The sequence below is a fragment of the Pempheris klunzingeri genome, chromosome 5 (assembly GCF_042242105.1).
Source record: "Pempheris klunzingeri isolate RE-2024b chromosome 5, fPemKlu1.hap1, whole genome shotgun sequence".
NCBI lineage: Eukaryota > Metazoa > Chordata > Actinopteri > Acropomatiformes > Pempheridae > Pempheris > Pempheris klunzingeri.
In genome coordinates, this window is record NC_092016.1 from 18,267,788 (window position 1) to 18,294,829 (window position 27,042).

At 43.9% G+C, this 27,042-nt stretch overlaps 1 protein-coding gene across 1 annotated transcript; it reads right to left on the reverse strand.

Annotated features, from left to right (window-relative positions):
- Window positions 1-4,765: 4,765 nt before the first annotated feature.
- On the reverse strand, window positions 4,766-25,841 carry rassf7a (Ras association domain family member 7a). The gene is made up of 6 exons (XM_070831104.1): window positions 25,501-25,841; window positions 10,973-11,172; window positions 9,247-10,175; window positions 6,835-7,009; window positions 6,621-6,728; window positions 4,766-5,077 (listed from the first exon to the last, which is right to left on the reverse strand). Exons 2-6 carry the CDS (start codon window positions 11,073-11,075, stop codon window positions 5,046-5,048), a joined length of 1,347 nt encoding a protein of 448 aa, XP_070687205.1. The 5' UTR covers window positions 11,076-11,172; window positions 25,501-25,841; the 3' UTR covers window positions 4,766-5,045.
- Window positions 25,842-27,042: the final 1,201 nt, after the last annotated feature.

A 27,042-nucleotide genomic window follows, 5' to 3' on the forward strand; every position in this document is an offset into this window, starting at 1 on the left:
GTGTTTATGTCACCTGGAGTGTGTCCACTCACATAAAATATAAACCACACGGTAGCCCCAAGGCTGACTCTGCCATCACCCCCTAGTGCAGTTTGGTATTTTAACACAGGGACTAACACGTGGTGACAGATAAATCAAATGTTTCGGAGATACCACTTTAGAGTAGTAGAATAAGCCTATATTCTCAATTATAAAACACTTCTTCTTCTCATCCCAGTTATATTTTGAATATACTTTGAATTATAGAGATCGGGAAAAAAAAAACACTGAATGAAATGTCCACACTGTCAACACCATGTATTCCAGCATGCTCAAAACATTTTATCTTATCAAAATATTATCACAGAATATTAACAGTGATTATAACAATTATTCCCTGACCTGTCAAGCAATCACAAGCAGTCAAAACAAGTCTCACTGTCGCCCCCAAGTGGTAACTTTAACTTGGCAAAATCAGCTGTTACATAATATAATGTAATCCTGATTTGCTACTTTATGTCATAGGGTTATGTGTATCCTGGCTGTGAATAATCCCAGAGGACTTTGACCGTAGATGTATGGCTTTCACAGTCAAAAACTGGTCAGGGATTTTAAAAAGACAACAACAGCAGTCGTTTGATAATAGCTGGAAAGAAAGAGAGAACATCATGTTCCAGTTGACAAGCTGAAAGAGGCGCAATTAAAAGTGATTTGTGTATATGTAGAAGGGAATGGTGTCCTCCCATGATAAACCTCGAGTCAAATCTATTATGCGGACGATGATTTTTTTCATATCTAGATTATTTCTACATGCTATGATATGATTACCATTCTTTATTGAGTACAATGAACGATCAGTGCTGGCATTTCAAATGCAACTTTTTCCACGTGTTGCTTACATTTACACGGAATCAAATTCAAATTAGTTGTAGTTTTCAAATTAATATGTTATACAATCTGTTATTGAAGCCAGGGAGTCCTAAACTCTCAGTCCGTAAATAATTGAGTGTTCATCATCATCATCATCATCATCGCCCTCCTCCTCCTCCTCCTCCTCCTCCTCCTCGTCGTCATCATCAGATCAGACTGTCATGCTGCATCCTTGGTACGTGCACAGCCACACTCTGCTCATGGCAACACTGTACACAAGTAAGCCGAGTTCAACCACTTCACACTGTAGGGGTAGGGGCGTCCTTTGTCACACCCGCTTAAAACACGTATCCCACCTCCAAAGGCAGCTGTGGCATCACGCGGCGACTATTTAAGGATAAAGACACCTGTGTGGCGTTGATGTTTGCAATAAATAATCGCTCAGGGCAGGAAACTGTTAACGCGATAATGGTTCATTCCTAATGTACGACGTGCAAAACTGAACGCGCCGCACCCCAACTATAACTCCAAAAGTCAGCTTAACCTGCTGCCCTCACTGAACCCGCCTCCTGTACGTCTCTATTTGTCTATTTTCTATGGTGGGTGGGCCGTGCCACTCCAACGCGGCAGCCCATTGGCTGTGCACGGTGCCAGTTCCCATCTGATTTGCATAACCAGGTCGGGTTGCAGATGCAGGGGAGTGGGCAGGGTAGGGGTAGTGCAAGTGAACTGAACTTCTGCGTCGGTGTAGGCTACACTATAATCTAAAAATGCACCTAACTTTAACCATGCACTGTGATTTCCTTTAGAGAAAAAACAATTTGGATGCTTGGGTAGATTGTACACAGGGTCCTATGGGCCAAAACGAAAGCTTATTTTCTTTTTAAATTAATCCAAAAGAAAACTTGAGACTGGTAAGTAGCTCCCTTTATCTGCCACTATTCTTAATTCTGTCTATATGGTGTGGATGGATAGGCCAAATCTAATACGTCTTTAAATGTCACATTTCTGTGAATTTCCATGCAGTTGTCGGATGTAATTATTCATTATTATTGAACTTTTTTTTTCATAGCAATTTTAATGGAAAGCATATTAATATAATTCGGTATCCAAATGAATACGTCGCGGACTGGAAGCCAGCTGCAATTTCTATTTTCTGTAAAACAGTTTGCCACAGTGTTTGGACAACAGAAGATTTGAGATATTTTTTTCGATTTATTTGAAATGTTATATAATTTTGTGTTGTGTGGATTAATTTAGTAAAAGTGATGTGAATGGAAGATGTCGTACTAATCTCCACCCCTCATGCTGACTGATTTATTACTGTTTTAATGCTCAGCCTTTGTCTGTGTTACTCCACAGATTGTGTGTGCCCGGGGTTGTCAGTGTAAGGTCTCAGATCTAAAAGCAGGTAAGCCACTGACTAACGCACATTGTGCCAGTTGCCAGTTCCACTGTGCGTGTGACAGCGGCTAACCTGGTTTTGGGAATACCTCTCAGTTTGGGCTCGTCCCAGACCAGCCACAGCCGGACCAGACAGACACCTCTCCACAAGTAGAGCTGATCATGTCCCATGCACATAGCTGGGACAGGCCTGCTCAGGATGACTGGCTGCTCTCCCAGCGGTCTCCATGTGTACTGTAGCCTACTTCCTCCCATGTTCACACACGCTATCCGTCCCCTTATTTAGGGGCAGTGGCTTTCATTGCCTCTTATGGAGGAGACCTCTCTAATGCCACCTACTGTCAAGACTATGGGTGAGTGCTCTCTTCCAATTTCTGTTTCATCTGTGTGGTTTAGACATGATAATCATCATCGCCATGCTCATTGGTTTCAAATTTGAGGTCAGAGGCCCTCCGGGGGTTCTTGTAGAGGTTCTCCGGGGGGCCGTCTAGCAAAAATGAGCTTTACTATAATAGACACTGAACTTGGTTTTAGGACAAAATGCATAAAGATAATAATAATGTATCCAACCCTTTGCACTAATGGAAGCAGCTCTCCAGTTATTTACTAAATCACGAAGCAGCACAAAGTCCGAGGAAGAAAATCGGAACTAATTGTATCCGTACATGATGTACCATGTATGTTTGTAAGACAGTATCTCTCAAGTGAAAAGTAAAGTTTCTATTCAAATCAATTGTGGTATCATGCATCTTTTTTTGTGCCTTGTCTTGCATTTCCTGGTATCAGTGAGGATGTTTCATACCCATCAGTGTGAATGACTCAAGTGTGACACAGAGGAATAGATAAGTGCAGCATGTCAGACTCATTAACTTATGGCCCCATTCATCATCATAACGCGGAAGTGCAGATGCTCACTCTCGCCCACATCAACGGTGTTCTTGCCCAGACACCCTCTGCCTGTTATAAATACGCATCAATCACTTTTCATCCTAAAGTGGTCGGACACTCAGCATATACATTAACCCGAGAGTAGATTTGGATGGGGGCTCACAGGGAGACCTATTGTATGAGCGAAAAATAATTCCCTCGGTGAAGTGTCCTGAAACATCATTATAATCTGTTAATGTCCTGTTTATGAGATTGGAGTCCTCTGGGCTTAGATATGAAGTGGGTGAGGTTGAATGGATTTCACTTTGTATGTGGGATAAAAGAAAAAAAAATACATGACCTGTGATCATGTGATCCACGTTGAATACAGAGGGTGGGACATACAAAGAGGAAGACTTTATAGTTTGACTTTAGGTGCATGTGCGGTACCCTTCACGTCCACAGGTAGGCACGAGTGTAGCACCACGTTGTGGGCTTGTCCAGACAGTGGGAACTAAACAAGGATTTGGAGCTTATCTAATAACCCCTGCCAAGCCAGACAGCTCTAAAGCTTCTCAGTAAAATCCAATTCCACATAATTAATCATAATATCTAAACTGGTCGGGTCATTTACCTCTCCTCACATGTAAACACATGGTCAAGAGTTGACAACACTGCCTGCAAAGTGGAAAAGATTGAGATTTTTTAACGCCTTGAGACAAGTTTCTGATATCCACTCATCTCTATGTTGAAATGGTAAGAAAATATGGGCACGTTTGGGATTTTACCTGGCGAGTGTCAGCAAATGAGTATTTTTAGAAATCCACAGGGTTTCAGTCAGGGGTTAGCCAGAGAGCTAGAGAAGCTCAAGGCACAGTGTGTGACAGCTAGTGTATTTGCTCTCCAGGGTAAACAAACAGGAAAGGGGTGGAGGACAAAAGTGTTGTGCCGAGGCTCATACTTGTGCAACTGCGTGTTTATCCCGTCATGCCACAGATTTTTATCACAAAAGACAGAATATAACAAAGTAATGACTTGTTTTGTTCTCTGTCATTTAAAGAGAGGTAGAGCGCACGTGGACTCAGTGGGGTCATGTCCACAGTTTTCTGTAAGCAGAATGGTAAGCAAAAGAAATTCATTACACTGATAGCTTGAGCGTACAAGGAAGTGGAGTAGTGGACTCGGGCTTCTCAAATGCTCACAAGTCTGCAGCGCCCTTGTGCCTTTAGGGTCACATGTCTTGTAGATATACCGTGTTACATCATCCATAACAGCAGCTGCGGTGATGCCAGGATGTTTGCCATACATCCCTCTGCTCCCAAGGACGCACTCTGTGAACTTTCGATCAGCCACCTGTGAATACCAGCTTGAAAATGCCCAGAAATGATGGTGCACTCCGGGACCCATTGTACCACAAGCAATGAGGAGGGCATCCATATTTCAGTACCTATAATATATTCATAATGCATTTCACATAGGAGCCTCGTGCCACTGTCATTTCCAGAAAGGGTACAGTGGTGTGTTAATTATTTACTGCAAGGTATTCCAGATGCTCAGCACCTGCACACTTAGTTACTGTAGTTACATGGATGAATATAAATAAAATACAGTGTAGGATTCATGGTATTAAGAAATACAATCACTCAACAACAGATTATCTAAAACACAATGCACATTTTTATTATATTTAAATACATAGTAATAATTGCTCTAGGTAAAAGGTTTCTAAATTATTTTACATTTCATACAGATACTTTGCAGTGTTTACAGTAGCAAAACTCTGTAAATATATTTGTCTTATGTATATACAGAATGTATATCATGGTAGATTAAATAATAACAAGGGTTACAAAGACGAGGGGTTAAATAAGATGCGACGGTGACAGAACAGTGAACAAGTTTCCCTTGGCCCTGCGGTCCATGTTTTATCTCCATGACGACTCTCGGGATGTCAGGACTGCAAGACACACAAAAATAAGTGGGGATGATGATCCCTTTGTTTGGAAAACATTTCTCAGCTAAGACACAGCAGGAGAGACCTGGGTCGATCAAGATATTTACAGTAGCATTTCGGGACAGAATTGGTTTCAAGCATGTTTCTATAACGACCACTGAGATGTCCGTAGTTTCCAAAGCAAAAAGTGGTTGTTTAATCCCACAAAGGAAACACCGCACTGGAGGCGGCGAGGAGAGAGTGCACACTCAGCACACACACGTCACTTTGACCTGTCAGCGTAATGCAGAGGCATATAATAAAATGCTGAGTGCTATGATGAAGCACATATTGGTTTAGGTGGCTTGGATGGTCATTTGTGGATGACAATAACAACTATGACCAAAGCACTGAAAACAGCCGCTTCCCTTGCTCGCTTGATGTTTGTTGTTAGGATTTAGGTAAGCAAGATCATCCTAAATCTACAGTAACACTGAGGCACGTTGCAAGTTATGACAGGTCAAATGTTAGGTGTGATGACAGCAAAAGAACCAGGCGCATCCATCCCAACAGAGGAAAAGAAAACCATCTTAAAGAAACCATGGCCCTGTGGCACCACTTCTGAAATGTATCCCTTCTTTTAGCGCGGAGCTCGACAAAAATAGACGGGCAAAAGCTATAAGCTCCTGAAATAATTTGCGCCGACTTCAAGCAGAGCAGAGAGAGAACTGAAAGATACATTTCTCTGTAGGCAAACAAGGGCCATGGCTTCACACAGGAAGAGAATGGGACAGTGCAATACATTTTGCAGAGCCCTCCGTGAAAGGCTCTTGCTCTTTGGAAGTCAAGTGTTACCAAATTACAAGGCATTGTACAGATACACCCCCCCCCTCACATATAAATAGTATCCATACATAAAAGGCAAACTGAAAAGACATTGGTCTCATATCTTTCCATGTAACAGTGTAAAAACAGCACTACAACCAGAATGTCTGCTACAGTCATTCCCAGTGCGATCGACGTGTTACATGGAGATACTGTGAAAAGCAGCTGTCGGTAGACGACTGTTGACTTGAGGGTGAAAGGGCCACTCGGAGGGGGAAATTAGGAGCAAGTTCCCAGATGCATTGAAGTATAACGAAAGTAGCTACCGTTAGTCCAGTAGCAAACAGTGAAAGAGGAGGAGGGAGGGAAGGAGAGGCAACACGAAAAGGTAGATAGACCAAGAGAATTAAAGCATACAGGCATAGGTGAGAAAATTAAAAAGGAGCAATGTGGACGATTAGACCAACTGTAAAATGTTAGACACAGGAAAGTAGCAGGTGCAGAGAGAAGTCTTTTGGCCTTTCAAAAGGTAGAGCAGAGGGAAGCTAGAAGTAGCAAAGACCTCCACTATACAGATGCGTCCACTACCCAACACCAGAGACAGCAGCTGTAGCCTTAAACCCAATCAAGCTGGGGTAGAAAGTTTGGGGGCAAGGGGCTCTGGGGACGAGGGGATGGGCAGGGCAGGAGAGGAGCAGAGCAGGATGGACTTGGGAAGCGGCAGGGTCTCACACATACACACCCTCGGGGTTGAGACTGGACACTAGAGGGTTTTGCAGGTTGCGTGGATGTCCCAGGAACTGTTTGGCAGTGGGGCGAGGCGGTGATTCCACTTGGGTTAAACTGTGCCCTGACGGTGAGGCAGAAAAATATGTTAAGACAGCACATCATTTGACTTCAATAGCCAAGTATGCAATGTTGAGTTTGAGTGTTTATACTTGTTTTTGTTTCCATACCTCCGTTAATGTATCCATCCTGCAGAAGATGTGCCAGTTCTAACTGCTCCAGTTGCTCCTGAAGCTCTGTGCGTGAGTGGGTGTGCGCAGGCAGGACACCCGTCTGTTGGATAAACTGCTGCAGGTTACACTGTCTCAGCTCCTTATTCAACTCCTCAAGCTCCTCCTGTTTGGCCTGAGACGGAAAAGAACGTGGATCAGTGAGGAAAACAAAGGGCGATTGAGAGATCACATCAGTCGGTGCTGACTCACTGAGCACTGACACCTTGTTTGCCTGTAATCAGCAGTAGGTGTAGCATTTGCAAATGAAATGAGCTAAAAAGAAAAAAAAAAAAACACCCGTTCATCTACAGATATAATTCTCTTCTACATGATTTTGATCACAACTTTTATAATAACACACCCACAGCAGAACTTATTGATGACTCTACAATGCAGGACTACTGCATTTTGCCTTTAGGTCACATTATTACTACTGTAAATGCCAAACATCCTTTCACCATAAGGGGGCAGCAGAAGCTACAAGTCCCAACTCAAGTCAGTGGTGGAGATCCATCAGTTATCATCAGACCATTCAGCTACAATGAATCACCAGTCCCACAACAACCAAGAGCATTTTTCTGATTCCAGCAGCCTGAGCTGTAGATGGATACATAACAATGCTCATTTGTCGGATACATTTCAAAGTTGTCTTAACTGGCCACATGCCAGGGGGAAAGATATTCATCAACTCCTTAAAAATATGGAGTTCAGAGATCCTCCATCGTGACTGTGGCATCACCTCCGCACCCACAGATTAAACAGTGATGCACACAAACAGGCCAGTTGATCAGTCTTAATCGACTACCCATTAAAGTTTAATCAATGTGTGTGCAGTACAAGAAGCAGCAGCAGTATACTATAGCTCCCAACCCCAACATCTGTGTGTGTGTGTGCGTGTGTGTGTGTACGTGTAATTGATGCTAGACTGAGGCAGCCTGCTGAGACAGTTCACATCTGCAGGTCCGCCTCCATTAGTCTAATGACAGGAACGCTGTGCTCATCACCACCAACACTTAAACACTCGGCTGGCAGCTTCGACCAGTCAGCTGACTGATGACTGACACGGCCAGACACACACACACACACACACACCTTTCCATTCCCATTCTGTTAAGATGTTATTTAAAGTAAATAAAAACATCTTGTTCCTGTCAGACAATACCTGCCAGGGTGACAAAATGTCTCCATGGTTACACTTGGATTATAATATATATATCTCTATCTATATCTATATATATATATATATATATATACCACTAAGTATGAAAAAACAAAAGCCTAATACTTCTGTTCTGCAGCAGGATGCTCTCTATATAATTGGCAAATTGATCATGACACAGTCCCTCTCTGTTCCATCAATTTGGCGCTAAATATGTTGAGTTCACCCCCCTGAGTCAGACACAAGGAAGACTGACTGATGACTCAAATGAGCCTATCATTATTTTTTAATCAATTTTGCCGCCAGTTTGCTATTTATTACTTGGAGCCCAGTGGATTGGGAATGGGATACGGCAGTCTTTTAGTTTTGATGGTCTCTGCTAATGAAAACACGAAAATGCAAGACTCCAAATGTTTTCAGCATACTCTACTACTATTACTATTACTATTACTACTATTTCCTTGTATCAGAGCATTTAAAACACCATCTAGCACACTACAATAAAAGAGGAATTTAATTTTCTTCTCTTCCCTGGCAGGAGCTTGTATGAATGAGCTCCATGAAGTGGATACCTGAGTCTTGGGTTTCATGAGGATTATGAGGAAATTCCAGTTTCACTTCAAACTGGGTTAGGCTTTTATTGATATGGCCGCATCTATGACAACGACCAAAAGTAAACAAACAATGACACCACAAACTAAAATACGTTAAGGCTGTGTAGATCCAATAAAAGGGGCGTTCATTCTACAAATCAATCCTCTTTAATCTCTTTTTCCATACACAGGGTACAAGAATGTGTAGATACTGGCAATGAAGTATGAACACCATTAGTAAACACATGTTCAGAGCATGCATACTAGATGACACCTGCCAAACCAGTTCAGCTACACTGTAAATAGCTCTTCGGATAATAAAACATTTTCAACAAGGTAGGATATGAGTATACAGTGTTCATGCCATTGGGATTTCTTGAATAATAATTAATATATCAAAATGGCACAATAAATCATGTCTCCTTTCAACCCATTATTTTTTTTTCTTTTTACGAGTGTCTCTGCACTATTGTTTGTCTGCTGCAGTATGCAGGTAGGAGAGGGATACAGTTTCTAAGTACATCTAGAAGAGGGTCTGTGCTACACCCGTCATATGACCACACGTGGGCTGATGTGGATTTACAGCCCTTTCTCCAGAACCGTGACCTCTCTCCTTACCTGCAGCAGAGACTCTGCCTTTCCCAGAGCCATGTCAGTCTCAGATAGATGCTCCTCCAGCTCTTTCCCGTGATTCTCCTGGCTCTGTATCTCTGCCTTCACGGCGTCGAGAGACTCCTCGGGTCTGTTGGCTTTCCCTTCCGCCTGGCTTTCCCGCTGGATCTCTTGCTCCAGCTGAGCAGAGCGAACAGAGAACTCGTGCAGCCGCCGTCCACAGTCGTCCAGCTTGGCATGGAGCTCCCCCAGCTTCCTCCTCATTCCTCGCTCCCTCTCCATCTCTGCCTGAAGCTCCTCCTCCCAGTACTGCTCGTGGGCAAGCTCGGCCTGGTTCCTCCGCAACGCTAGCTCCAGAGCGTCCATCTCTTCTTGCAAGCGAGCGTCAGAGACTGGTGAAGGACACGGAGAGGGGTAGGCACGCTCCCAGGTATGCGACTCCCTCTCTAGAGCTTCTACCTGGGCCTCGAAAGCCCTCAGTCTATCCTGTTGCTGAAGAACCTTCCTAAAGACCTCCTCTTTGGAAGGGCCGATGGGTGGTGAGGGAGACGGGGATGGCACATGAGGGGATACTGGGCTGGGGGAGGGGGAGGGGGAAGCTCTTTGCTCTGGGGAGTCCCGAGGAGACCGCTTAATTTGTTTGGCTTTGGATCTAGGAGAGGTGGATGGCCCCAAGTTAAACGTGAGCGCTTTCTTGGGCTGGCTGCGTTTCGAAGGTTCTGGCTCAGTATGCTTGGGCAGTGGGAGAGGAGTTGTCCTGTCTTGTTTTGAGCTGGGTCCATCACTGCTGCTAGGGCCTGTACGGCGCAGGAAGAACTGCACTTCACTGCCATGTTGTCCTAACTTAGCCAGAGACTCCAGAGGCTTCTCTGTGGCCAACAGCTGCCTCTCTGTGTCCCTGAGACGCTGGATCAGAACATAACGGCCTGTCTGACCTGAGGACACAGGGAGACACAGGGTGAGTACAATGAAACACACATACAAATGCAAAAAACAACACAAACCACCCATATCAAAATGAAGAAGCTGCATGACGCTCGGCTTTTATAAAATAATTTCACGAGTCAGTCAAGACTGTTTATGAGTAACTTATGGAAGACCTTTAATCTCTTTCAGTGTAATTAAAGCAGTTGATGTGACTCCTCCCACTGCTTCTACGCAAGTAATGCGAAGTGAACAAATGACATCAGACACATTATGATGAAGCTGATACCTCTAAATCTCTGCCTCGGAGGATTGGAATAAAAGGCTGCTGCGTAAGACTCACACAACATGTAAAAATGTTCAAATAAACTGAAGTTTCCACAAGGACCTTGAAATTAGGACAAACCCTCCCTAATGACTTGGCAGGCAGCTCACTCATGGAAGGAGGAGAGTGCTAAATCTGGAGTTATGTTGTTCAACGCCGCTGCAGTGTATTGCTTGAATAAAGCCGGAGGATACAGGGACAGAGAGCCAGCTCAAATCCAAATTGACCCCCTGACAATCCTGCAGACTATTCGATTTGGGTTAGCGGAGAATGAAAAGGTGAGTCCAGAATTGGATTGTTGCAACTTTGCCATGTAAAAGTACTCTTGTTTTGTCTCCATCAAATTCTCACAGTAGGGCTGATATCTAATCACTTAAGGCCTTTAGATAAACTGTCAAGCAGACAAACAAGGTGCCAAGTAACTACAGCCTGGGAGCTGGTATCAAGACACGATCACACAATGATTTCACAGCAGTTGCTCACCAATGGCCTGGGCGAGAGCAATGACCACGTCCTGGCAGGACGTCTCCTCAGACAGGCCGCACACAACCCGCACCACTCCATCCACCCACACTTTGAGCTCCATCTGGGACCGGGCAGGACGTGGGTGAAGGGCAAGAGGGTCTTCAAAAGAGATCACTTCAGCTTGGGCTTACTCAAGTCAGCACTGCATGGCACTGGTTCTGAAAGACAAAAACAGAAAGATGTGTTAGAGGTGTGTTGATACGACTGATGATCAATCCAGACATCTATGATTTTCCAGTTCTAAGAACAGACCTTGATGAATGAAACAATGCACACCAGCTTTTTTTTAAAGGCTTCCCTGAGTTGTAGATCATGACGTTATCTTACCCCAACATGAGACACAATTTGTTGCTAACCTAAACAAAAACAGACGTACCACCCTCACTTTTTACTCATTTTGTTAAAATACCAGTTTCCACACCAAACATTACTGACGTCAGAACTGTGCTGCGCTGAGTGAGAGCATCATCAACTTTCAAGACCAGCCGAGGGGTAGAGCAGTGTAGCATTTTGTTAAGTTCCCGGTGGTTAGTTAAGAGCCCCGGCAGTATCTGGTGGACCTGGGAGCATAAATGCCAATCTGTAACCCAATTAAACGCTCCGCTGCCCTCCTTCAAAGCCGTTATGATAGCTTACTGCCGAGGGGAACGGACAGGGAAAGTGGAGCAACTCAAGTGTGTCTATGTTTGGGAGAGGGTGTTTGTGCGGGGAGAAATACATAGAAACATGGCAAGGGAAATAGAACAAGTGTGTGTGTGTGTGTGTGTGTGTGTGTGTGTGTCCCTTAGTTTGATCCCCCCTCAGCAGGACCAGAAGTGGGTCTCATCAGACTTCAGAAAGCAGATCAGCAGGTAGCACAACACACGTCTGGGCAGCAGGTTTAACCTAAATGAATATCGTTGTGTTCAGTCCTCCCTCTGTCTGTCTGTACTTTTACAGCTAAGCTTCAAAACAAGGTAATAAAATACTGCAGTGCTCATAAAAAGTGAAATGCCTCAGGCAGTGGTGGGATTATCTGTAGAACCTGGCACAGTAAATGAAACTTTGTAGCCTAGGTGAGTAAAAGACAACTCTTTACCCACAGTCAGACAGATGGTATTCTCTTTCTGTCCGTCTCTCTGGCTCTCGATGGGAGGTGTTTAATACTGAGCCCCACCATTATCTTGCCCCTCATTCAGTGCCTGGCTCTGCTCCACTGGCTGCCTATAGGGAGCTGCTTTGGAGGAATGCACTGACTTCATCTGCCAGCCGGAAGAATTCCTGCTTTTCTTAACAAAGCCCCCCACCGCCCACCCCCACCCGCCCCGCCACCCCTCTGCCGCTGACCTGGCTGCCCCGCACCACCATTACTTCTCCGCTGTTTGGATGCCAAACACAAACTCTGCTGGGGAGCAACAGCCTATCTGATGTGGCAACAACATCACACAGAACAGCTCAACATGACACCACATACAGAGGGACTGACGGCACAGCTTGGAGATTGAACTCGCGGACCGAGATCACAGGAAACAAGCAGGAGATAGAGATGGATGATCACATGTGGAAGAAATTCTTTTGAGATAGGCAAGGGAGGTGATTTCATCTGGAAAGAAACTTGATATGAAAAGGGAGTGCTATCAAAATCAAACGCCACACATTTCAACACAGCGGAGATGTCAATATTTTTCTTTGAGAGGGTGCAGAGTGTGCTGTGTTGCAATACATAATTAAGCCTAACTGTCTGAGTCATAGAGTGAGTAGACAATCATTTACTGAAGCTACGAGGCTTTTTTTTTTTTTTTTATTTTAAATCATGCAGAGGTGAACTGGAAAACACACTTTAAAATCTTCAAGCCTTGTGCAGTGGAATGCTACCTTACAGGCGTGAACTAAACTTTCCTCTATGTAAAAGCCTTCATACCTCGGAGTAACTGGTAAGAAAACAATTTGCAAAGTTGAAACAGAGGTTATATAATTCTGTCAAATATACGCCTGCAAGTATAGGGAAATTAGGTCCTACCTGACAGAGATGATTTAATTTACATGCATACAAACTTGCAGTATCTAACTGACAGGTTTCTATATCTGTCCAGCATTTCTATGTACCGTAACAATCTCATTAAATGGGAACACAAACACACAAACATCTCCCAGCTAAGAATGTCACTCTCCCATGATGCTTAGTTCTTGTCCCTCCTGGCTGGTGAAATGTGATAATCTGCTCTAACAGGAAACAAACAGGCCTGTGAGTCTCAGGTTGCTGTCTATTCTCTTTGTCAGAGGCACAACAACACTGAGAACCAGACATCCGCCTGACCCAGCTGCTTTTCACAGCACAGCTCCCGAGTCCTGTGTCAGATCTTGCTGAAACGGAGATGGAGGAGAGGCACCTTTACGCTGTTTGTGAAATGTCTCCGAATCATGAAGCATGCCATCAACGTAGGCTCCCGACAACAATGACAGGGGCTGAATTGATGTTCAAAATATTGCAGAAGACAAACAGTCTGTCAATCAACACATTTGCTATCTAAAAAGTGGGCTAACACTAAACCTACCTACTGTAGATTGTTTGGTGTCAGAGCCATCGGGCGAATGGGGCTCCAGGCTGCTTTGAACATGTTCAGAGTCACTACACACCCCAACCCCTCTAAAAAAGGAAAAACGCACATTCCAGCACATACCTTTACTCTCGCCTTAGCCCCACCCAACCACCCAAACAACACCGTTTCAGCTGAAACTCTCAACACTGGCCTGTCACGTGTTTTCTCAAAGGGAGAAATCAAGAAAAGCACTGTCATTTTGGAGGTAATCAGCAAACTGAAGCAATTAAAAATCTCCCACTGCAGACACAAGCACATCTACACAAAAAAAAAAGGCACGTGAGGATCTTAACTTGAATAAAGAAAACAGACGAGTCATACTGTATGATGAAAGGGAAAGAAAGAGAGACGTGAGGGGGAAGACAGACAATGAGAAAGGGAGAGAATAAATGAGGAAAAAAAAGTCTGACAGGGAGAAGGAAAGAGGGAGAAGGAGTCGTAGAGGAAAGAGCAGTGATGGGAGCCATGTGCCATTCCCTCTCTCTCCCCTCTCATCATCACTCACCCATCCAGCTAACCAGCTTTGCGTCTTTCATCACCCTGTCTGTGCCTCTCTCTGTCTCTCTTCAATAACAGCCTCCGAGCTCCTCGTTGAATTCAACTCAGGGCAGAAGTGGTTAGTGTCACAGCCCCGCAGACGCACTGGGCAAGATTCGGCTCGCCTGTGTGCGGTGTCAGGCTGTGAATTGATGGGCCTTTTTGGACAAGCTGGGCACAGAGTGTCCATGAGCCAAAATTACAGCTGTTTGCTTGAAATAATTTACGGCACATGAGGCTTGAGATGAGCGTCTGTGTATTTGGATCAGGCTTGGACAAGAATCTTGTGGGAGACACCAACTATCCATTTATTTCTATGTTATAAACACAAATCCAGATTCCAAAAATGCACACCACACAAAAAACGAATACACACACAAGCACAAAGGCACAAGTATTTGTGCGGCTGGACAGACACACCCATAACCCTTGGTTTTCCGGTGCAAAGGTTTGAAAAAATTATTTCTATTAGTCACAAACGGTATTAGGAAACATGGGGAAAAAGTCCAAGCAAGGTTATTAATGTGCTGTAGCTTCTCAACACCTGAGCCCTTAGGCTACAAGAAGGGGTATGCATACTGGGTGTGTAATGCATGAGTGTGTGTGTGTGTGTGTGTGTGTGCGCGCGCACAAAGTACAGAAAACTGTGTCATCCTCGTGCAATGGTCAAATACATGTCCAAGCTTGTATGTGTGAGTGTGTTTGCGAGCACACATGCCATTCAGGCATATCTTTACAAGGGGTTTGCTGCAGCTCAAAGTGATTACTCTGCTATCTCTGCAGCAACAGAAGTCCAAGGAACAATGGCAGGAGTAAAGGGCAGAGTGTACCTCACTCTCTGCCGCAGATGTGAACCACAGACAGATACACGAGCATGCACAAATACAACAAGTGTGGACAACCAGTTATCCCTATCTGCATCAACAGAGAAAATAAGACCCTGTCTCTGACTGGTTAAAGTGTACATAATAGGTTAGACAATGTTGGAGGACAATGAACAGTGCTCTGTGCCACTCTGGTCCAGGTTGGCAGAGACACACAGAAACACTCAAAGAGCCAGTAACACGCTGGCACCGAGCAGCCTGGTCTCATCTGTACTGAAGAGACACTATTGTTGTTCTGGTTCCACACTCAGCAGACAGTGTTGCCTCTTTTGTGGCCCCTGGCATCGCTGGGTCGTCTGCTGCGCCTCGCCAGCTTTTAGTGCCATTCTGCTGTGTCCACATGTTACCACTGATAGAAGTAATAAAGGGGAGAACAGAAACTGTCTTTTGTCCTCCCTCGCCACCTGTTTTGCATTCTTCATTCCTCCTATTCCCTATACCTCCTTCTTCTTCTTCAATATCCAGCGTATGTGCTTAAAGACCAATGAGACCAAAAACAAACAAAAAAGACCACAACATGCCCGTAGTTTAGAGTGGCACAATAGTTATTTACATGGTGGAAATGAGCCTTTTGCTTCAGCAATTAAAACTGGTTCCCTGTGGAAATGCTGTGATGAATCACATGGGTATTTTCAGTCACTTCTTCATTACACAGCAAGAGAAAATTGTCTAATGGCCACCTATTCACTTGCTAAAAATGTGCAGTACTACAAACACACACACACACACACACAAAATGATTGGAATACTGTGCATTGCAAGAGTTTCAACTGGCTTTAATAATTTCAAAATGCATACAAACAATTTCTCTGGCTCAGGGTTCTTTCACTGCCTATGAAACTGCTCAAGTCTGGACAGAAGTATCCAGGTGGTGCTGGAAGCAACTGGGCGAAAAAAATATCATTATCGTTGTTAATGATGAGCGAGGTTTTGCAGTCAAAGCCTTGGGCTTTGGAAACCTTCCCTTCATAGCACTTTAATGAACAAGGCTTTCTGAAAGCGTCACTCTGCTACCTTTATATATATATTATTTTTTTCTTTGCAATTTGCATTATTCTTTATTATAAATTCACTCTTTGACTCTCAAACATCTCATTTTAGATCAGGATTGAACTGTACTAACACCGGTATAAAACATATGCTCAGGCTAGGGATTTGCCCTAGCATGTGCACATTACATAACAATACTGACAGGCCTGGCCTAGCCTCATGACTTCATCTGCTTCATCTCTGAGGGATAGATCTTCTTCCATATCTGCCATGAAGGACGCAATACTTTCTACAATCTCAAAGAGTCATCAGTAGCTTCCAAAACACTAGAACTCCCATTTAGAAGCCATTATCAGCAGGGCTCCGGTGCCTGCGGTCAGGGCGCAGGTAGGGGTTCACTGAGTATGTCAAGAAACAAGATCTAAGATCTGAGGGTTTCTATTGGAGCGTCATTAAACCTTAATAACATTCCAATGCAGACACACCTCTCACGTAGGAGATAATGAGCTTTGATAGTAGGTGGCAAAGCAGTAAAATGTAACAAAAAATAATAAGTCGCAGTTTGATAGTATAGTTTGGGAGGTGTTAACAAAACATCAGAAAGCAGTCTATTCACTTTGCGGTACTTGCACGACTTCTTTTGCTCAGTTTTTGAAAAGAAAACTGGGTTATGTGTGTTTTTGTTCGTGCTCCCAAAACAACGTTTAATTTGCATGCAGGCATTAGTGTATACGTAGTTTAAAATTGTGTCTTATACTATGACGGTGAAAGTGTTGCTGCTTCTTCCTCACAGCAGAGGGCCAGACAGCCTCACAGACTCTCCAGACACATGCTTCTTAATTAGACTGAACGGTTGCTTGGCTCCCCGCTAACGGAGCTTCGCTGAAGCTTCAACACACCTGATGAATAATGCATTTTTTCACAGCACATTAATTTAGCAAATATTTCTCTGAACAAACTCCAAATGCTTGTGACCGACCAACTCTTTGAAAATGTCCCCCATTCGCCCGTGTCTCGCCTCTATTGACATGCTAATGACTCGGTGCGAAGGAATCAAAAACAGCACTAATAAGCTTTAGTCGTCATACTTGCATACAGGGATCTGTCGCTGCAGCCTTCAGCCTTCTCCATTATAATGATTGGCTCGTCCGAGTGTGAAATACCAATGAGAGTGGATCAGCGGTTCATTAATACGGGGGACACCTTTGCCTCCAAATCAAGGGCAAATATGGGCCGCGGTACCTAATATTTACAAGAGCATACTCACTGTTGCACGCACAAATCCCAGATCAGCTAGACAACTCTGAACTTCTACATCTCATGTACAGTCACTAAACATACAAGCTGTGTAATCACCGAGCATGTAATAGATGATGGAGGAGGGTTCAAAGGTCGAGGTCGATTACTCCAGTTGAAGCCATCTGGTTATCACCTGTGGCTGTCACTACCACTACAGTCACACTGTGTAAAACAGCACTTTGTGTGAAATCCCAGTCATAATGAATCACCAGCAGCACTCACCGAGACAGATTCTAACCAGGCCCTGACCACAAGACGGAAGAAAAAAGGAAAAGGTGTGATGAAGAGAATCTTTATTTAATTTCAAATCCTGAAAATGCTTTGAAAGTAGGATTAGTTTTTGTTATTATAACTTTGGAAATAGAAAGAAACCCTGGCACACTTTTGAATTTCATTGAAAGGCAATAAAGTACACTCCCCTGAGCATGTGGCCACAATAGTTTACACGGCCCAGGCCACAATAAAACACTACTCCATTATTCATCTCGCCAAGTGAAAGACTTACTCATACCTGTTTTGGCAGTAGTCATTCACTTGTTCGCTGAAACCCCGGTAACCAAGCGGAGGCGAGTACATTAGAGACCAGGAATTTGTTTGCGCTGACTCATGGATCCGCCCACCGAGCCAGCAGCTAATGGTGAGAATGATAATGCAGGATTGCACATGGCCTGTGGACGGCCCGACAGAGCTGGCCTCCAGTGAGAGCTCGGCTCAGGATGAGTGGTTTGAGCCCTGCGAGCACAGGAGTTTGTATTGTTGGCTGAGCCAGGGAAGAAGGCCCTCTGACTGCTGATGGGCACCCATGTGTAATTATATACTCACGACCTGACTCAGCAATATGTGCCAGGGAAGGAGGACTTTGCACTGTTCCCAGCCACACACAGCACACACCCTAGATATAACATACATACACACAGGCTGTGCAGCTCATGCATACGTACATACATACTGTTAGATAGACATGCAGTTATCCCATAGCCAAAATAATATGTTACATATAGCTGAAAGACGGACTGCAGACAGGCTGACTCTAACTAAATAATGATACTTAGTGTGGGACTAAAGCAACATGTAACTGTAAAAGCGAACCCACTAATTTAAAAGGATGCAATTGGCAGCCTTAAATTTACCAACACATGCTATTTCTAGTTGAGTTTTTTGCAGGTGCATGCGTGGAAGGCTGCTCCACTCTCACTTCCTGTGTGCGTGCGTGCTGCGTGTGTGTGTCATTGAGGAGTCAGGAATGCCACGGACTTCAGTGTCACAGGTTTGAAGCTGAACTCATTAGTAATTTAAAGGTCGCTTCCATGTCTGCACATATCAATTATTCACGCCAGCTTTTTTTTGTTTTCTTTTTTTTGCCATCTTAAAGTGTTGAAGCATAATCCAAAGTAAGGCCTCACATCATACACCAGAAAACGTCAACGCTTCAATCGAAGCAAATAAACATCATTTAATTCATATACTTGAATCTCCTTCGACTGTAGAGGTACTAAGGGGAGGCTCTTTTGTCAGTGACTGGGACTAGTGTTGGTCTTTCATCATACTTAAATTCCATGTAATGCAACAACACACTTGCCAGTCCTTATCTGAGCCGAGGGGAATATTTCCATTAGCATGCCCAAGGAAACAAATATCAATGTGTTGCTTCAAGGAAAATGGCATACAAGAGTGCTTAAAGCCACAAACCTAGATCAACTTCTCACAGTTCAGTCTGTCACACCATGTGCAACAGTGATATACAAGATTTCAGTTCAGTCTTGGGTAAAGCAGTTATCTATACAGGTCAGAGCAGGTGCACATTCTTTTGCAGGGATGGAACAAAAATATATGACTCCAACAAAAAGAAAACAAGATTCTGTCCTCAGAATGAATGTTTACACAGATGAAAGGGAAGAATTCCACCCAGTATCCTCCCGAGACATCAATCTGAGGTCACGGACATTACATGGGCAGTTCACAAACTACTACTGTGGCTAATGGACTCCATTCACTGCTGGTTTTGATTAGGTTCAACTTTGAAACTGAAAGCCAGAGTTCCTGACTGTGACATTATTTGAACAACTGCCAGGAAGGTTGGGAGAAAGCCACAGGCTGTACAGATTAACATGCTATTCTACTGCTGAAGTCAGTCTGCTATGCAAAACATCTCTTCTCACACGCTGCCAATATTTACCTAGGGAGTTCGAACATACCTGGCCCTTGGAGAGAGGGATACAGGTAAACACAGCCATGGAGCAAGAGAGACAGCATGGGTGTGCGTTCAGACCTTCAGGTAACCTAATGCAGCAGGACCGTGTAAAATTCAACTCCAGACAGATAGGATGTTGTCTTTCCGTGGCCATCACGACTCATTCCACAAAAATGCTGTTGTATGAGCTGAGATAAGGTCCGTAGTTGGAGGGAGGTTGAACAGACAAGCACAGTGGAATGTACAATAAGTCATCAATCTAAGAATAACGTTTTGACTTCAGTTCATAATAAAGCTTTTTGTATTATGAGCACACTTCCAAGCCTTTGCGACCACACTGCTCACCTGAAGGTAAGGTTTGTTTAGTCATATTTCGAATAAACATCTTCTTAAAAGTGAAACATGTCATTAAAACAGAGAGCGGAGCTGAGCTAACGGGCTACTTAATGCAAAAATAGAAATAACTCTCAGGCACAAGGAGAAAAAAGGAAAAAAAAAAAAAAAGAAATCAAAAGTAAAAAATGTGCCACAAAAAAAGAACAAAGGGACTACTACCAAAAAGTGGTCATGCAGAGTGCATCTTTTCCCCACAGGTATCAATTACACATTTTAGACTACTTACAGAGGCATGAAGGTGCAGAGGTTCACTGTTATAATATATATATAATTATATATAATAATTATAGGATCACAATGCCGAGAACTGAATCTTGTGGTGTTGGTTGAATGAGCATATTGGAAAGAGGATAAAATTATGTTTAGGATGGTGTTAATGCAGCTATGGCTAGGTGTTACTTGTATTTTTCCACATTAATGCCAATGACAAAGATAACAAAACTCTTTTCCATTATCTAAACGTGTTTTTTTTTCTAATTTCAAAAGATGCCAAACACCAACAATATTCATTTTGTCATAAGCAGCCATATAAGGACTCCTGACTGCCTAAATAAACTATACTATAAAACTAGACTAAAACTTAAAGTATTGAGGGTTGATAGCCAGCCCTAAATGTACTCACTAAAAATAGACAAAAAGTAAAGGGTGTAATCTGTTTGTTTTGCATGTGGATCACAAGGCTTAGGGTGGGCCCCTCAATAAGCCTGATTTATAGTTTGATGGGGAGCTGTCACAGGCGACTCTCTCTCCCTGTCATTACTCCGAGGAGGAGCAGCGATCACGCCTGTCAGAGCAGTGGGGGGAAGATGTGTGGGCAGTCAAGATGAGTGAGGAAAAGGTAGGGGGGGGGGCAGTGTGCAGATTTATGGCTGATTCCCAGTATCCTAGGAGCACCTTTGGGACTAAGACAGTATATCTGCCTGAGGTGCCCCTCCACTTCCAGAAAGTTGGCTTTCACCCATCTCGCTCCGGATCACCGGGGTGATCTTTGGCATGGATACACATGCACATGCGCGCAGCTTAATACTGACGAGACTGCTGTTGTTGAGTTTACATGAGAGATAAGTCGGATACCCCTTGGGAACGACAAAGAAAGGTTGGAGGAGGTGGAGTGTTGAAGGGGGGCTGGACGTGACGGCACAAAGATGAGAGTTTGTTAAAAGGGGGACTATTCAACAGCAGGCAGAGAGACACAAAAACAACTGATAACTGAGGCCTTTCATAAAAGGACCCGTTTCATGAAGCAGGTTTACCACATTATCTGAATCTGTAGTTTGCTGTGTAAAACCTGGAGCAGTGCATGTTCTACATTTGAGGGGGATCGAGGATTTAGTCTGCCATGGTACCCAGGCATCTCAGTAAACCTGCATGTTGGCGCAGGGCCCAGGTCTAAGTCAAACACTGTGCCTTAAACCATAGAGAAGAGGGCAAACTGAAACTTAGAGGATGGCTTATCTGTTCTCTATGGATGAAAAAAGGCCTTGTTTTTGATGCTTGGGCACAGATTACCCTGGGAGAGATTGTGCTTTGAGTACATTCCTTGTACATACTAAATAACTGACACAATGAAGATGTATGTGTACGTAACGGTTTACAATGGCTTGGTGAAAATACAGAGTACTGACTACTGATGAAGAGGCTCACATCATTTTGTTCTTCTTGGATTATTTGGTAAGAGCTTTTCCCACGTGCTTTTGAGACCGGTATCCTAAAATAACTAAAACACCCATATTTTATGCAGTCACATGCCTCCACCTTGTCATGCCTCGGTTCTACTGTACATCTGCAGTCAAAACAAAGCCGTGTGTAACATGATAATTGCTAATTATATTCTTATCATCAACATATAATCATCAAAATGTTTAATTATTGCAATTCTGCTTTTTGCCCAGTCCTACTGCTACTTGTGCTTCTGCTCACCAATATGATTGTGCACAATTAACTAACTAACTAACTTCCCATAAGCAACATTTGCTTGTTTTGCTTCTAATGTGCTTGATCAAACACGTCTATATTCAATGACAGATCTAACGTCAAGCCTCTCGGTGTGAGGGACGAGTCTGTCAAATCCACCTGCCTCTCTCCTCTCCCGTCTGCTGATTTAGTATCTCCGAGTCCTGGCCCATGAGGCAGACATTTCTCTTTCTTGCTGGCGTCTTGACCCCCCTCCCAGCCCTGTCCGGGGCACTTGGCTGAAGCACCATGTTATTTACTGCCCAGAGAGCTCTGTGTGCAGAGAGTCAACACGGCATGGCTGGTTGAGCAAGGGAGCAACCTGCTGCTCACTCTCTCACACACACACATATTCACAGATGCGCACTAAACACACACACACACAGTCACATGACCGTCCCAGGGGGATGGCAAAGATGTTTACCGCGCTATAATCACTACATACGGTAGAAGTGAGAGCCATGGACAGAGAGACAAACAGACATGGACATCCATAACCCCAGCAACTATAACCTGCCACTGCTTTCAAGTCGTTACAATAGAACAAGAAACGTGAAGCTATGGGTTTGATGACGTGACAGAGTAAACACCCATGAAGGCTACGGGAAGTTCACCCTGACAGGACATGACAGCATTCACTCAGGTGAACTTTACAGTCATCTGGACTCACATGGGTACATGTCCTCAGGTGGACTAAGCTCTGTGAGGACATTCTGAGAGAAGGTGGTTTAATCTAACCTCTGACCTGCACATGTTGGATGAGATCCAGGCTAAGGACGTGTGTGTCACTCAGTGACTGAAAACTATTTCAGCCACGTTCCCTAAAAGGGTTGACTGAAGACAAAAACAAGTACAATGGCTTGAAGTTGTAAACAAACCATCCCTTTAGGGAAGCGTTTCTCAAACCTCCAGCTGGGATCAAAAGGCACATGCATGTTTCTGCTCAGTCCAGAAACAGAAAAATATGCTTTCAGGTGCTCTTAAAAAAGGTTCATGTCCTAAGATCTAAAAGCAGAACCGCAGTGAAATTTCTTCTCCAAATCCCCTCCTTCCTCCCAGTAATTATAGCCTCCCAGCTGACAAACTACAGGTCTGTTGTGTTTGTCTTTGCTTCCTCGGATACAACAGGTGAAGTAAAGCCTGTGTATGCTGGGCTGGATGCCAGTCTCTTACTGGTTCTGTTAGCCAAGTGCATATTACCCTTCCTGATACAACAATAACACCTGGGAGGTGAAAGAGAAACTTCACCCATTCAAAAAGAATGTACTGCTCAGAACATTTCAGAAGAAGGAAGATATCCTCTATGCATCACTGAGAACTTGTAACCTTGTTCAACAGACTGAATACAGCACCCTGCACATGAGAAACAGAATGTTCCCATTTTATGAAATCCTGTGGGGGAAGTTTGCCATAGTAAACTTGGTGATGATGATTTATTTAGTGGAGTACAGATGATTTGATATATTGAAAAGTGGGTTGACTCTGGATTGGAAACAGGGGTGTGAGGCAAGATGAGGGAGCAGGGTGTGAGAGATGTGAATGTGATGCAAGGAGGACTGGATCAATCTTTTATCACTGCAGTGTGCTTTCATCCCTAATGGACCCGACATGAGCAGAGCACAGCACTACCTTCCGTCACATTGCACAGGCAGGAGAAGGACGCACGAAAGAACAAGGGGGAGCAAGAGAGGTAGACAGAGCAACACATGAGAAAGATAGATAAAGGGGGGGGGTTGGTTGGTTCTCACCACCTTTTCAAAAATAATCACAACCCCAAACATGCAAACATATTACTTTGCCGTCATGCTGTCATAGCCTTTTCAATTACCTCTGGCCCTGAGTGCATCTGCAGGAGTTGGGAAACACTCCTGATAAGGACGGTGAGAAATTAAGTCACTTCACAGTGTGAAGAATGACTTTGAAAATTCCCATCATGAGATATCTCGGCGCATATGGGTGGACTAGCTCTCCCTGCCATGTGAGCTGAGTGACAGACAGACACATTGACAGAGACACAGACAGACAGACAGACAGACAGACTATTCTAGAAGAAGAGGGGAGTCCATATGTGTATTCGAGCAGTGAAAGAGCAGTAAAAATAACATTGCGGAGAACAAGGCACGACGACTCTCAGAGGACACTCTGCTCTCTCCATGCTGAACAGGCTCATTCATGTGATAGAAAATACGAAACAGAGGCAGTGAGGGAGATACAATGGGAGAGAGAGAGAAAATAAGTGCTAACTAACCAAGGCTGAGAGGAAAGTTTTATAATGCGCTGAGGCTGCTGGCAACTACATCATTATCCTGCCATCTGATAGTTGCTTTAGGTATAATAGTGTATCTTCAGTGTTTTAAAGAGGTGACATTTAATGGTACATTATATAATCACTTCTCTGCTCAGTCCAGTAACTGAAGCAAACATGTTCAAATTTAAACATTTTACTGGTTCAAGGTAATAAATAAAAAATAAATATACTTAAAGACAGCTGGTTTGTCAAGGATCTTTGTGGTATGCAGAGTCAGTATGTGAAACTGGCACAGTTAAATGAGCAAAGGTCAACTGGGAGTAAAACTTTTGAACAAGGGTTAACAAGTGCAGGTACACACAGCAGAGAAAGTAACAATAACATGGGATAACTAGAACTAAAACAAATGAATGGGAGCCAAGTTAAAGATATGATAAACAGCTGAGTCAAAGTAGACAATTTGGTTCTTTCCCTCTATAAACCATCTATTATAATGACATTATCTCTCAAGAACCAAGTTCACCGTGTGAAACACACAACAGAGATAACACATGAGGTAAAACTGTAACTCCCACAGTCAGTCAGGAAAGAAAATAATCACCTCCCAGGGGTGTGTGAGTGTTGGGGCGGGGGGATTTCCAATCGATGGCCCTGATTGGATAACAAATACAGCCTGCTAATGAGCTCCAAGTTCCACTATCTGACACGGACCATGCTGGGAAATGTTAAATAAGATGCTACCTATGCATAATAATGAGTCAATGTTTAAATAGGCTTAGAGTGGCTGGGTGCATTTGACTTTGGCATTTGAGATGTGCAGCACGTTAACAGTTAAATGCAGTAGGAACATGCAGTGAGTGAGCTGAACTCTGCCCATGCCCTCCATAAATTAATCTTTAATCCTACAGTGGCAAAAGCAGCAGGCTGTGTGACGGGAAACCTGTGTAAGAGATAGCCTGCCGGTCTCATAGTTTCAACACCTTAAATACTTGCACACAAAAACATGCACATAGACACTGGCTCACATTAGGAGTAAAGCACACACGCAAAAAAAAAAAAAAGAAACACAACAAAAAAGTGAAAAAAGACGAAGGGAAGTTTCACCCAAACAGGTTTGAGTCCTTTTGTTTCATACAGGAATACTTGGGTGGCGGGTCTAGTGTCAACAGGTACATGTGAAGACACAGCTCAGCTCCCCAGAGACATAACACAAGATTGTCTTTGTTTGTCTGCCACTCACAACAATGATACGCTCAGAAGCTCACACTTGTTTAATAATAATAACCCTCTTTACATGTATGCTGGAACATACAGCCAAACCACAGCCAGATCAGCTTACTTCAGAGAAACTTCCCAACACTGACATCCAAACAGGCAAGGACACATTCGAAACAATCTCCTACACTCACCCAGCGAGAGGATCGTATCCTTCTCTTCAGTGTCTTTATATCCTCGGTTTTTATCCCCTCCGCCTCTTTACCTCACATGGGGAAATCCTTTACTTCTGACTGAGCAGCAGAGCCGGGTGTGCGGCTGGTGTGCGAGTGTGTGTGTGTGAGGAGCGTGCGAGTCCCGCGGAGGTCAGAGTCAGACGTGGTCACGGAGAGATTTAAAGGATGTCGTGACTTCTCCGCTCTGTCTTTCTGCCTTCTCCTCGCTCGCTCGCTGCCCCAGGAATGCACTTCTGATGGGTGTCCTCACCACAGCCAAGCTCTGAATGCTAGAGCTCTCTCTCTCTCTCTCTTTCTGTCTACACCCCTCCTCCTTCTCTCTGTCTCTCTCACCCACACAGAAACACACCCTCCCAGTCACTTCTCTCTCCCTCTCTCTCGCTCGCTCTCTCTCTCTCTCTCCCCACCCTTTCTTGCTGTGCTGACAGATTAGGTACCTCCCCCTCTTCAGGTAGTTGAAAGCGCGTTTTTCGGCTTTGTTGCTCTCTTTCTCTGTCAATTTTGGTAGTTGTTTTCATCGCATTCTATAATCCAAAATGGCACAAAGGGCTGCATGTAAGAAAACTAAGAGATAAGAAAAACTCTTTACATGCATGTGTATTTACACAACAGTCTGTGCTGTCTGTGAGACCTACAACCTGAGGTATTAGACATCCACCCCCTGGCCTCCGGTCACATGAACAGCTGATTACACAAATGAGTCTGTCAGGTGATTTTCCCTTCCTTTTCCTGGAATGAGGTCATAGTCCAGCAGACCAGGTGTAACTGGAGAGCGTTTGGCGTGGACAACGCCCTGTGGGAAAATGAGAGAATGAAGTAACCTAAAAACGGACCACTCTGGTCCAGAGAGCAACACATGTACAAAACAAAAGCCTAATCAACAACAGAAACTATTTGGCATTCGTTTAAGAAACAGTGCCTTCATCCTGAACTGTGCCTCTATCTCCACAGCCCCGCCCCACCCACACACACCCCACCCCCCCACCACACACACACACACACACAGCTAAGATATGCGTGACCAATGGGTTGGGCAGAATGTGTGGGAGCCACTCAGCATGAGCAGACCACCTTTGCTACTTACACCTCTCTCTATCATCACATCTCCTGAAACCTCAAAACTGAACCATTACTAGTCTCTTTTTTCTTTTCTCCCTCACCATCCCCGCCCCACCAAAACCTAAAACTAAAGACTGGCCTCTGAACACTGACCTGATACCAAGCAGGCGTAAATGTAAAAGAAGTTCCTCATGGCATCCTAACAAAAAGAATACTTTAGACCTAGAGAACAAGCATAGAGTTCAGTAAATGCCTGCAGTTATCAGCTATTGCTATAAGATTACAATGTATCCGCCAGACTGTTGGAGTGCAAAATGAACATCTCACAGATAAAACTTTCTGTGATAAAGCTTTTAGAAGGTAATGGCATGATTAATAAAGTAATTTCAGGACTTGATTGTTAACTGGAGCCCAACGAATGCTGGATTTTTTTTTTTAAAG

Excerpts from the sequence above, each read along its gene's own strand:
- rassf7a (XM_070831104.1), bottom strand. The coding sequence starts at position 11,075 with ATGGAGCTCAAAGTGTGGGTGGATGGAGTGGTGCGGGTTGTGTGCGGC. Across the intron at positions 7,010-9,246 it reads AGGCAGAGTCTCTGCTGCAG|GCCAAACAGGAGGAGCTTGA; the intron begins GTAAGGAGAGAG and ends TTTCCGTCTCAG. Across the intron at positions 6,729-6,834 it reads GGATGGATACATTAACGGAG|GGCACAGTTTAACCCAAGTG; the intron begins GTATGGAAACAA and ends CCTCACCGTCAG.